The following is a 12,597-nucleotide window of genomic DNA, read 5'->3' on the forward strand; positions in this document are numbered from 1 at the left end:
TTGGGATGTAACAGACTTACTAAAGAGACCTCAGTCGGCCCCTACTGTGCTGGGCATATCAGCACCTATGATGGGCCCAGCTAGGCCTGATACCCGTGTCAAATTCAGCTACAAGTTATGTTCTTCAGGACACGAGAGAAGGGCTGGATTTGGATGTGCAGCAGACTAGGACTCGCCAGGTAAGATACCCTCAGGAGCAGCCAGCTCTGATGGTTGGCTCAATGCCTTTACATTTGAGGTCAGAGCTGGACTCTCCACGTTTGGGTCAAGATAGATTTTTTACACTATAGTCAGGATAGCCTTCTCCTACGCTGGCAAAGAACTATACCTATCCTAGAGGACAGTCTGTATCAGGCAGATTTGTGGACACAATTCAGATGGCCCATCCCTATAGGCAGCCATCTATCTTAACATCTGTCTCAAACCCTACAGATGTTCTGTTATAATCTCATTAGCAATTATACTCTAGCCCGGACAGCTCTTACCAAGAGAATGTGACTCTGGACTATTCCTCTTTTTGGAATCCCCAAATAGAAGTACAAGTTTGGGGTCTGTCTAGAGCCCAGGACAGACCTTCAGCACTTCACTTGGAGATTACAGAGATGCGTGACAGAAATGTGCCTCTGCAGCAATGAAGATTCTCACAAAGGTGGTGGTTGGTTCTTTTTTTTTTTTTTGAGGGGGGACTAGATGACACTTTTATAACCTACAAGAATCCTCAGGCTACTGTTGACCAGAAATAGCAGGCTCATTAAGACAAATAATGAAACATTTGGCAAGTCTGCCCCAAATGAGCTGGATCTTAGGATAATAAAGTTCTTATACGAAGGTTTGTTGTAGCTGTATTTTTTTTAAAGCATTAGGAAATACTACAGAAAATCATTATGTTCAATTGGAAATTGGATTCTCTTCACTATTTTATAGGCCCCCCCCCCCACCTTTCCTGGTAACACATATGGGGATTCCCCAAGATGTCATTTCAGAATGGTAAAAACAAGATTCCTCTTCCTCTGGAGAATTAAGCTTTAAATACCAACATAAGCCACGCTTTACTTATTTTTAGTGGTAGCCTGAGATCCCTGTTCACTGAACATTTTCAGTGACTTCACTCCCTATTTTTCAGTTAAAGGATTCCCACATTTAAAAGACTAATATTAGTTTTATAATGTAAGCTCCTTATGTGCAAATATGAAGGCCACATATATTAAAAAACCTGTTAAATACTGTTCTCTAAATTTAGAATATGATTGACTATTAAAACCACATGTACATACAGAATATCCAAGGTACTGAAATATCTCAAGACTGGCTTCAATTATATGGTTACCTTACCAACTGGTGCAGTAAAACAGCCTTCCTTTTGACCTAAGAGCCTTGTACACATCACACCTTCTGCAGAAGTTTTAAAAACAATAACATGGCTAAAGTTGAATATGAATGGAGCAATGTAAGTCACCTTTAGTACAGAAGTAATAGGACAACTTCCAGATAATTTTCCAATGGCTACTGAATTTTAGACTACGTAATATACATATGTAGACTTGACTGTGTCAAGAAACAAACACGTCAACTGCTGAACAGGACAAATACATTCCCTAACATGGTGACTGACAGTTCTAGACACAAAGGAGATGCTTCTGTTAACTGAGAATATACATTGTTTCTAGAGATGCACAGAGATGCAGGCCTGTTTAAAAATCAGATTTGGAAATAATACCAATGAAGTATGGTATCCCAGTTCATTTAGATATATCCACACAGCTTTAATCAGAATGTTTTAAATGCTTCCTTGAATCTGCATTTTAATGAATTCTGGCTGTACTATGGAGCCCAGCTAAATGTCACCTTTTCTAAATGCTCAAAATGAGAGACATCAACATTGAAGCTCACAGAAAAACTGAATTTTTATAACTTCGCTGAACACATTTTAAAGGGGGTGTAAATGGATCAGTAGCACCACCAACCCTACAAAAACATCCCATAGTTCAAGGAAATGAAAGGGGGAGGGTGGAAGAAAGAAAATGTACTTATTTCTTGTCACTTTGAGCAAAATGTTACAGTACAATACAGAGCACAGTACATCCAAAGATCTGACCCAAGCAGCAGGAGCCCCTTGACGTGTAGATGACAGAATCTTAACTCAACTATATCTGAAATTAGATTGGCCTAACTAAAATCAATTACACGGCACCAGAGGGCCAGGGTATATTTATACCTGTTGAATGGGGCTCTGTGCCTGAAACAATATCCTTCGTCCCAGTAGTTCTGCAAAGATGCAGCCCACAGACCAGATGTCGATAGCATTGCTGTAATGACGGCTGCCCATCAGGATCTCGGGGGCCCGATAATACTGAGTGACAACTTCCTGAGTCATGTGACGGGATTCATCCAATTCCTCCACTCTGGCCAATCCAAAGTCGCAAATCTAAATAGAACAGTGGTTTCTCAAATGTGATTTTGCAATTATCAGAGCTTTCAAATATATGCTTAAAACAAAATGCCGGCATATTTTATTTACATGTATTAACAGGTTAAAATGTGCTTTTATGGAGCTTGGTACTTGGTAGGAGTGCTTAATACCAAATGCCTATGATTATTACTCCACAAATAGATCTTATCTGGAGGAAGAACAATTTGTTTAGTCATCTAAATTTCCTTTCCTTCCACTTAAAATGCTGTGTCAGTAAATTCTTTGGCTCTTTTAAACTTTTTTTGACTGACGACTGAAGCAAAACAACAACAGAGACAAAGTAAGACTAGTTGTCCTGTGGCTTGGTGCACAATAAAGATTTGTTGGAAGAAGAAATAATTGACTTTCAATCTGCTCTGGGGGTAGGTCAAGTCACCTCCATCAAAAGGTTTTTAGAGCTTTTATAGATAAGACAAAATAAGGCTAAAACAGTGACTGTCTTGTAGAAGCTGTAGCTTTGGAAAGCTCGGCCTCAATTTTTATTGACCAGTTCTTAGGCTCCTTTTAAAGTCACCTTAAACATTCTTCCCACTAATTTTTGTCCAATCTCCTACTTGAACAAATTCATCATTCCCATGTGTGCAGGGGGGAAAGGAGAGGCTATATGACTAACCAATCATGCAGGAAAAAAAAACCTCAGGCAAAATAGATGATTGTTAAGTCTTCAAGCCTTTTACTTTACTGTGAAAAGTGGGTCCATCTGCTATAAGCCCCACTGTCTCTTCCCTTCTCTTCATCTCATTCCCCATTCCCTCCATTTCCTCCAGTCTGTGATAATGAGCTGGCCCTGCTAGCCAAGGCCATCCCCTCTGCCTGCGGTCCCAGAGCTTCCCATCTTCTCTGCCCTTTCCTCTCTCCTTCTTCTCCCATCTGTCTAACCACTCCCCGAATTGGTCTTTGCTTGTTCATCATCCATGTTATACCCTCTAACTGTGGCTATTCTCCAAGGCTTTGTCCTGGGTCCTCCTGTCTTCTCTCTTTACACATTTCCTTCCTGACTTCCTCAGCTTCCATGGTTTAACGATCATCTCAATGTACATGATGTAGCTGCAGGCTGTCTCTTCCCTGAATGCCGGTTCCACAGACCTCTCAAACTTAATGTGTCCAAAAGACAGCACCAACATCTCCTTCAAACTCATCCGTCTCTGACTAACATATACCAAAATGAGCACCACCTCCTGGGTACATAACCTCAGTGCCACACTAGAGTCTTCCTCTTCCCTCACCAGATTTACTGATTGGTTGGAAAATGTTGTTTCTACCTACATATATGTATACACATACATATACATATACACACATACACATACACCCCCTTCTCTCTGCTCTCACAGCCACCACCTTGGTCCAAACCATTAATATTTCTCACTTGACTAATGCAATGCGATGGTCTCCTACCTGATCTCTCTTAGCTCCCTCCCTGATCCAACCTAACCTCCACAAAATGGACAAAGTGCTTCTCCTCAGGTGCACATCCTCACTCTCACAGACTGCCACAAGAACTAAATGTAAGCTTTTCTGTTTGAGCTTTGGGCCCCTTCACAGCCTGGCCGACTTCTCTTTCCAGTTCATTCTACATCATTGTCCCTTCTTGCCCCTTTGGGTCCAGCTGGTCTGGCTCTGAATTCTGTGCCTCACACAAGGCAAGCCTTCTTCCAGCTCCATGTCTTATACACTGGCTGTATTTCCTCACCTTTAACTCACAAAGATCTCTTTTCCTTCAAGACTTTATAGTCTTTATAGTCTTCACTAAACCTTTCCCAATCCTCCCAACTGTTAGTAACCTCCTTTCTTAACCACTACCTTGTATTTATGTTGTACGTGCTTCTATATGATGTTTCTTTCTATAGAATCAGAGGAGAGATTATTTTATTCTTTATTTTCGTATTCCTAATTCCTCGCACAAATGTGAAAAATAGTAAGGGCTTAAAGTGTGCAGTAGATTAAGTGATTGGGGGTTAAAAAACTTAGCCTGGCCTTGATGTGAAATTTTTAGACACTGAAACCCTCAACTCCTTTCTACTTTGTATGTATCTGTAGTTTTAAAAACTGGCCTTCAGCTCAAAAGCAGATCACTTGTTTGGTCTGCCATCCTCACCTGGATCCAATTTTAGCATCTTACCCGGAGGAGGAGCTGGGCTCAATGATCAGATAACCAATGAGCAACTGAGATTTTCAATAACCCATCCTCTGCATAATAGGAAATTAAATATACTCAGCATAGGAAGGATGCAATTAAAAAGCGTTGGAATAATTATTATGGATACATTTGCACATTCAGTTGGTTCTCTAGCCTGGTAAATGTGGCCCTTTATGGTAAGTCAGTGGGGGCAGGGCAAAATTTCAGTGCATCCCAATCTTGTATTGTTTATTCAGCAATAATTTTTTCCTCTATTCCCACTGCAAGAAGTAAAGTGTACTGGAACTAAGCAGCTATGAAAATCAACTCCATGCATCCGAAGGTTATGAAGCAGGCAAGTTCTGTACAAAATCTTTCTTTATTCAATTTTCCAACCAGTAGCCAGAACATAAGACAGTTTGGTTCTGTTGTCCCATCAGGTTGGCTAGGGTGAAATCTCCCCTGGTAAGAGATGCTGAACTTGGGTTGGGTTCCCAAGGCAGGCTGCAGGATCTCCTGCTCCCAGAGTCACTGAAAAGAACTCAGAGATTCATCTGAGGCTAGGCAGAGTGCCATCAGGGCAGATGCAGGGACTAAATGATCTCTGTGATAGCCTTTTGGCTTTATAGTCTTGGAAAAAAAATAAATTTAGTTGGAAGAAAAATACTTCATCACATGATGACCAGAGGTTTTATTTTTTAGGCAATCCAAAAAACAAACATTCTTTCCAGCTAATATATGTTAAGAAGGAAAGGAAAAGAATAGGACTGTATGTTAGAGTCCAAAGAATTTGGAGTCAGGGGACCTGGGAGGTTGGGGTTATCCTCCGAGGCTTCGGTTTTCTCCCCTGTGAAGTGGGAGGTTTGAACCTAGAGAGATCAGCTGATACGATCCTCATTGAAAAGAAGGAAACAAGTGATTTTTCCCAAGGTCACATAACTGACTCGGAAGAACCGAAACTCAAACCTGATCTCTCAACTTCTACGCTAGACCCAGCTATACTAGACCAGACCAATGAAGCTGAGGACTTTGCAAACATTTGAATCAGTTTCTTGGGGAGGGAAGAGAAGAGAAAGAGGCTTAAGTCTCTTCTACTTCTCAACCTGTGATCCTGAGTGAGGGAGACTGGGTCAGATGGACAGGAATTTCAATTTGCAAGTAGCCTAACCAACAAGCATTTAAAGTGAGCTGGCCTATTGTTAGAAGAAAGCATTTAAAATCATAAAAGGAAATTCATTCACCCACTTGACATGAATGCTTGATTTAACTACCAACAAGCTAAGTAGTAATGACAGTAATGATTACTCTTAAAGTAGGCAACATTTTAAAAAACAATTCTTTTCCTCTTTAAATATATCAGTTGAAATAGTAAAAGTATTTACTGTGTAGAATTAAGCAACATGACATAAAAGCAACTTATGAAATATGCGACAATGTCATTTGGTTTTCACTGTGAAGTTGTCTAATGTATAATGGTGATGTGGCTCCATGCGGGTGCCTGTTTCCTATTTCTACAGACTGAGGAGGACCTACAATGGTTTGTGCATTACACAGGATCTAAGACTCCAGTCCATAGGTTGCTCAGGCTACAATTTTGCCACCTGATTTTGGGAAATTTTGCTGCTAATTCACACTTCCATTAGGTGGTGGTTTGGGGAAAAAGAAAGACTGATCAAGAATGACATATAGTCCAACTTCAATATTTACAAACAGTTCAACTGAGAGACAGAGTGGAAAGAAGCTGAAGTTAACCATTTCAATGGGATTTCAGGATTCTTTACAAATGAACATGACATATCCCTCAGCTCTCATTAGGATGGCTAAGTTAGAGCTAGCTGATGGACTGGATAAGTGACTTGCTGAGGCTGCTTCTCTGCTTAGCTGGTGTTTTAGCCACCCCCGGATTGAGCAGTAGTCAGAGGACCTCGGTTTAAATCCCACCTCAGATACTTGTTACCTGTATGACCTTGTTGGGAAAGTCGTCCAACCTCCCTGGACTTCAGTTTCCTCATCTATAAAATGAGAAGGATGGCCCTGATAGCTTCTGATGTTCCTTCCCATGCCTCCTCCTGCCTTGTGTAACCAAATATGGACTCAAGGAATGAATTATGAGTGTTCAAATGATTAATCCTGATAACACACTTTTCTTTGGAGGTGTGAAAAGAAGTCACTTTCCTTAAAGATTTGCCATTTCTTTATCTACCTTATTTCAATTTCAACACTACCAAAACACACAGTAAAGGGGAGAAAAAAATGGAAAAAACTTGCTATGTGTCAAAACAACACATGCTTAATCCTAATAGGTGCATAAGATGTTTATTAGGGCTAGTATTTTTCTGTGAGACGAGACAGAAAAAATGGGAGTTTATTTTTTAAAAAAAGGATGACAAACCTTGGCAATTTCCTCTTGAAAACCAACTGCTCTTAAAAGCCTGGACACTCACGGAAGAGCCTACCTTAAGCACACAGTTGCTGTTTACAAGGAGATTCCCTGGCTTAATGTCACGATGTAAAATGCCGGCAGAATGAAGATATTTCAAACCTGAAACAACAAATCAAATGGCAGAGGCTCATGCTTATTTTTAAAACAATGAGAGATTCTGGAAAACTTTGCTTAGGTGTCCAACAAATTATCAGGGGAGATTCCGGGTGGTTCCCTTGCAAGTACATAATGAGTAGAATGAAAAGTCTGACCTAGGCCTGTGGCCACTTTGATTACAGTTAAATACAAAGTCACTAAAAAGTCCTCATGGGCTTTCATTTTTCAGAGAGGCCTTATGATTCATATGATGATTTGAAGCTAAATCTACAACAGTGATTCTGATGCTAAGGCTGGCCTGGCCACTCTCAATTCCCCACATGGCTCCTGTGTGGTTCCTGGAGATGGGAAGTTCTCTGAAGTTTACTTTAACCATAAGAAATTGAAGTGGGGCTTTCCTTCTCTTCCAGGAGACTCCAACTCAGGGTTCTACCCAGGGTCTTTCCTCTACCAGGTGTATTCTCAGGACCATTATCTCATTCTTTGGTTTGAACACTGAGAACTTCTATATTATTACGGAAAGGTCCCTCTCAGACCTCCAGAAACACTCTAGGTAGCCAAGGTCTTTTTTTTTTTAAACTAAAAAAGCAGCAAATTCCCTTCCTCACAATAGTCCCTTAAGGTTATTAAGTGGGAATGGGGAAGAACAGAAAATAAGCTGATAAAAGCTTCCCAATGCTTAGGCAGATTTATAGATAATCATGATTTAGGGCAGGGGTGGGGAACCTTCAGCCTTGAGGCCACGGGTAGCTCCCTAGGTCCTCAAGTGTGGCCCTTTGACTGAATCCAAACTTCATGGAACAAATCCCCTTAATAAAAGGATTTATTCTGTAAAACTTGGACTCAGTCAGAAGACCATACCCGAGGACCTAGAAGGCCACACATGGCCTCAAGGCCACAGGTTCCCCACCCCTGGTTTAGGTGTTCCCAATCTTTGAAGGGAAGTTTTTAAATTTCCCTTAAGGAAAATGTTAACTCTAAGAAAAAAATCTCATACAGGGTAAAAAAGGTTTCTGTTGCCCTTCAGCTGAGTCACACATCTTGTCTTACAACAGCAAAACTCAGTTAAGAGAAAGGACTAATGTCCAGGTACCAATTCAATGATTAATATTAAAAAGTCAGAACTGCCAAGAAGATTCTTCATGTTTATCCTGGTCAAGCCAGCATGATCATTTCTTGCCAATGAGTCTTTCTCATTTAGGCAGCTGTTTCCATTAGTTCCTCATCTGCTTTGTTAGGCCAGTGGATGTCTCAATAGACTCTTCTGCTGCTCTGTGGTGACTTTCTAGGCCACAGATACACTCTCGTTTAGGCACCTGGTGCTAGGGTACTCCTACTCAAAAGCTCATGGCCCTCCTCCATCTGGTCATCCTATGTGGCAAGGTATTCTTCCAGATGTGCCTTTTCCAAATCAACTAGCTCCAACTGATAAGTGGTATGGTTCCATCTTTGCCATCACTATCACAGAAGCTCAATCAAGAACTTCTTGGCAACCTGGGAGCCTTCAAGGAAATGTTAAACTCAGTTACATACGCTTATGTCAAAAATGAACTGCAGTTGGAGCAGGAAAGCCTTGGAAGGCCAGGGGAAAGGTCAAAGGAAAAACACAACTTTCATAGAGACTGCCATTTCTTTTCCTTCAGACATAAAAAGTCTTACCTCGTAAAATCTGATAAAGAAAAACTTTGACATGATCTGAGCTGAGTGGCTGAGGAGAGACGATAATTTTATGTAGGTCACTCTGCATCAATTCTGTGACAACATATCTTTGGGTTAGAAGTTAAGGAGAGTTCAGAGAATGCCACTCACAACCCCCGGAAGCGCTTGCTAGTGCTAAGAAAAACTTCCACTTTCAGGGCTGAAGTTTTACCAGGAGAAAACTTGTTGATGCACAGCATAAGAAGGGTCAGAATTCTAGCCTTCAAGAGGTGGAAGACTGACATAATGAAACGACAGAATCCACCTTTAAGAGAAAGGTCGCCGAAGGTCTGCCTATCTTTTCTGTAACCAGCACCATAAAATGGAAAAAGGGCCAAATGACTTTCCTAAAAAGGACAAAAGACCAGGACACAGGAACATTCTCTGAATTCACAGAGAGTAGGTTTGGTAGTCTCATTCTAGTTCAATTAGATCCTGGAGAAGAGAAAAACTGCAGCCTGACCTAAAGATAAAGTGCTCTGGGGTTGGCATCTCTCTGGTCTTCTATTCTCTGACTTACAAAATGGAGAGGATGATGCTCATTTATGGAAGCCCCTACCTCCACTTCTCACCCGACCCCAGTATTTCAATTAACCTTTTTCTTCAGTTCTTCATTTGTTTATGTAACCTCCCCAAGTAAGCTCCTGAAAGGTAGGGACGATGGCTTCTTGGCATCACCCCCACCCCAGTCACTTGCATGGAAGTAGTCAACAAATATTCAGCTGGCCTTAAGAGGTATGGGGAAAAGAGGGAAGCTCATGTGGAAGCAGAAAAGTGACCCTCAGGCTAGCAGTTCCCAACATGTACGGAATCTGGATAGAACTTTTAATTTTTCTGGCTGACTTAGAAAGGCTTTAGGATGTTCAATGATAAGGGTGCACTGGATCACAGACGTAGAGCTTGAAAGAGCTTTGGAGATGATCGCGTTCCTTTTCCTTATTTTGCAGGTGAGGAGACTTAGGTGAAATAAGAAAAGGGGGTGGTAGAAGCAAAGTGTCTCGCCCGAGGTTGCTCGGGTAATCAGCAGCCGAGCCAGGATTCAGACAAACCCAGGGCTCTTTAGAATGGATGATTAAGAGAGAATGGACAAGTCCCTTTTTCTCTACCTGTAGGGAAAGGGCAGAGTCATCCCCTGGCATCTAGGCAGCACGGGAGAAAGCCTGAGCCTGAACCCTGCCTCAGACACTTGCTGGCTGTGTCACTAGGGGCGTGCTCCTTAAATCTCTGAGCCTCAATCTTCCGATCTGGAAAACGTGGGCAGTAACATCAGCTACTTGACAGAACGGTTGTGAGGATCGATGCAGTGGCGTCTGTAAGTGTATTACTCACCACTAGTATTATCTACTTGGATGACTTAAGTGGAGGTAGGCTTAACTGAAATTAGGACTGGGGACCTGACTGATGGTCTCCAAAGATTCCTAAGTGCCCCATAAGTGATTCTGTTAGAATACAAACTTTTGGGATTTACTGAAGTCAGCTGGGCATTCCAATGAATGTATCAAACAGGATTCCCTATTCCTAAGCAACTGAGTTGGCCACACAGGGCAGCGGCTTGGCCCTCAAGAGCCCTTGGGGTCTTCCCTGTCCTCTTCCACCAGCCCTTCTCACAGACACATAGCAACTTCAGCACTTCTGTCCTCTCTGATTCCTTGAGTCTGGCCAAGAGACAGGAAGAGAAGGAGCTGTCAGTCAAGCTAGCAACAATCAGGAGGTTTTCCTTTGCTCCTTCACGTCTTTTCCCATTCCAACATCCTAAGTATAGATAGTTCCCACTTCATGTAAATTCAGAGTATGCAAACAATTCTGAAAGAAATCTGCCTTCCGAAAAACCCCTATGTTAACTTTACTGTACAGTACTGTGTTCTCTCTTTCTATTCCTGTCCTTTGGCTCAACATTCTGCCTCCCCCCACCCCCCCCCAAACAAAACCACATCACCTTCTAAATGAATGCAGAATGGATGCCGCCTCTGGGCCAGATCAGGGACCTAGCCTGAGACCTCCAGTGCCTGGAGAAGAGACCTCTGCCCCACTCTGCTCACCCACCTGTGTGGATGTGTCCAGTACCTGTGTGTCTTCGGTCTGTCCTGCATGTCACCCATCCTCTCCTATCAGTGTCTACGTCCAGCACATGTCTGCCCTCTGCATGTTCTTCCTCTTGGTTCCAGGCAGGCCCCCACATGACTGGCCCCTGCCCCAGTGTTCCTTAAATGCATTTGCTTCTGCTTCTCTTCTCTGGCCTCCATGTGTCCTTGAACCCTGTGCCAGCCCCTCCTTCCATGGGCACATGGCCCCCTCTTAGCCTCCTTCCCTCCTTTCCTCACATCCATGGATTTCATAAAGATCACTTTATGTAAAGGTCTGTGGGAGGGTCCACTTTACATGAAGTGAGAATTGTCTGTAACAGAAAGAACTCTGGTCTTGGAGCCAAGATGCTTGGGTCTGAGTCCTGGGAAAAGTCCCCCAACAAGCATCTAAAGAATAAGGTGACCTTGAAGACCTGGTTGAAGACCCAAATGGGTCTGGAAACTCGTCTGGCAAGTGTTCAGCATAGATATCTTAAAAAAAAAAACTATTTAAGTAAACACTGTTCCACTTCGGAAGAAAGCTAGTGCTTGGGTACTTAATCCCAAGAACACCTACTATTAAATCTTACCCTGAGAACTGACAGGATATACTCTCGAAGACACCTTATACAGAATTAACTTGTAAAGAGAGCTAGGCTGGTTCCAGCAACACCAGGAAAGAAAGTTCAACACATCCCAAACAAAGAAAACAGAACAAGGAGAAAAAACCCATCCCTGCCATCCTTGAAGCAAGCGGTGTCAGTTTCATTAAAAGGCCCAACTCAGCACGAGGCTGCCTAGCTAGGCTGCTCTCTGCTCTTGGGGCAGGCGTGTCTGCTGATTCTAGTGACAGGCTTTTTGCTTCTGCCAGGACTGAAGAGAGGTTTTCTGGATGTGGAAAAGCAGGTGATTGCCTGAGGCCTCACATATATATATATATATATATATATATATATATATATATATATATCAAGAGGATGGCCAGCCAGGCTGCAGCACCAGAACCTCCCTGCTGTTGGTGACAGCTGGTGCGGATGCAAGCAGGGGAGAGAAAACATCTTGGTTTTCAAGTGATCTGGTTGGACTGGTAGTGCTGGCACTTGGGAAAATCTTGTTTTGACTTAAAAATGGCACAAATTGATAAGAGAGCCAAACTTGAAGAATAAATATGAAACAGAATGTCATGTGTTTGTGTGTGTTTTCCCCCTCCTATCTGTAACCATATTTTAAACAGAGGAAGGAAGGAAAAACAGTGGTGTGGGGGTGGGTGAGATGATCTATTGTTCTAAAAGCAGATGAACAATGAAAGACAAAATATAAACGCTTCCAGGCCACCAAGCAGGCTATGCTCTGGGTATCACTCTTCTGGCCCCTGAACTCTGACCTTGAGGTACCTGCCGTGTACAGATGGACTGCTTAGGCTTGCTGGTAACCAGCACCCCAAGCCACTTCCTGACCACTGCTTTCAAGCCTCCTCCAGGCCAATGGCCCCTTTCAGGCCCCCTGTATGTGTTGTCTTACCCCATTCAAGGGGCACAGCATTACTGCATCAAAGAAGGTGCTGTGTTCTATGAGCAAAGCAGAACTGCAGCAGCTCAAAAGAAAAGTGAGATGGGCAAATTTCAAGACATCTCCACCCCACCTGTTCATATACACTGTCTGTGCCTCACCTGGGGTAGAGCCTTCCAAGCCTTACTGGTCTGATCAG

At 42.6% G+C, this 12,597-nt stretch overlaps 1 protein-coding gene across 1 annotated transcript in view; it reads right to left on the bottom strand.

Annotated features, from left to right (window-relative positions):
• NLK (nemo like kinase) overlaps window positions 1–12,597 on the bottom strand; it is a 131,919-nt gene that overhangs the window by 16,787 nt on the left and 102,535 nt on the right. Inside the window, exons 4-6 of the mRNA XM_036767898.1 lie at window positions 8,788–8,894; window positions 7,046–7,131; window positions 2,216–2,425 (exon numbers count right to left, since the gene is read on the bottom strand). Coding sequence (XP_036623793.1) covers window positions 2,216–2,425; window positions 7,046–7,131; window positions 8,788–8,894 — 403 coding nt within the window. The remainder of the gene's footprint in view (window positions 1–2,215; window positions 2,426–7,045; window positions 7,132–8,787; window positions 8,895–12,597) is intronic.

The sequence above is a fragment of the Trichosurus vulpecula genome, chromosome 7 (assembly GCF_011100635.1).
Source record: "Trichosurus vulpecula isolate mTriVul1 chromosome 7, mTriVul1.pri, whole genome shotgun sequence".
In the NCBI taxonomy this organism is placed as follows: Eukaryota; Metazoa; Chordata; class Mammalia; order Diprotodontia; family Phalangeridae; genus Trichosurus; species Trichosurus vulpecula.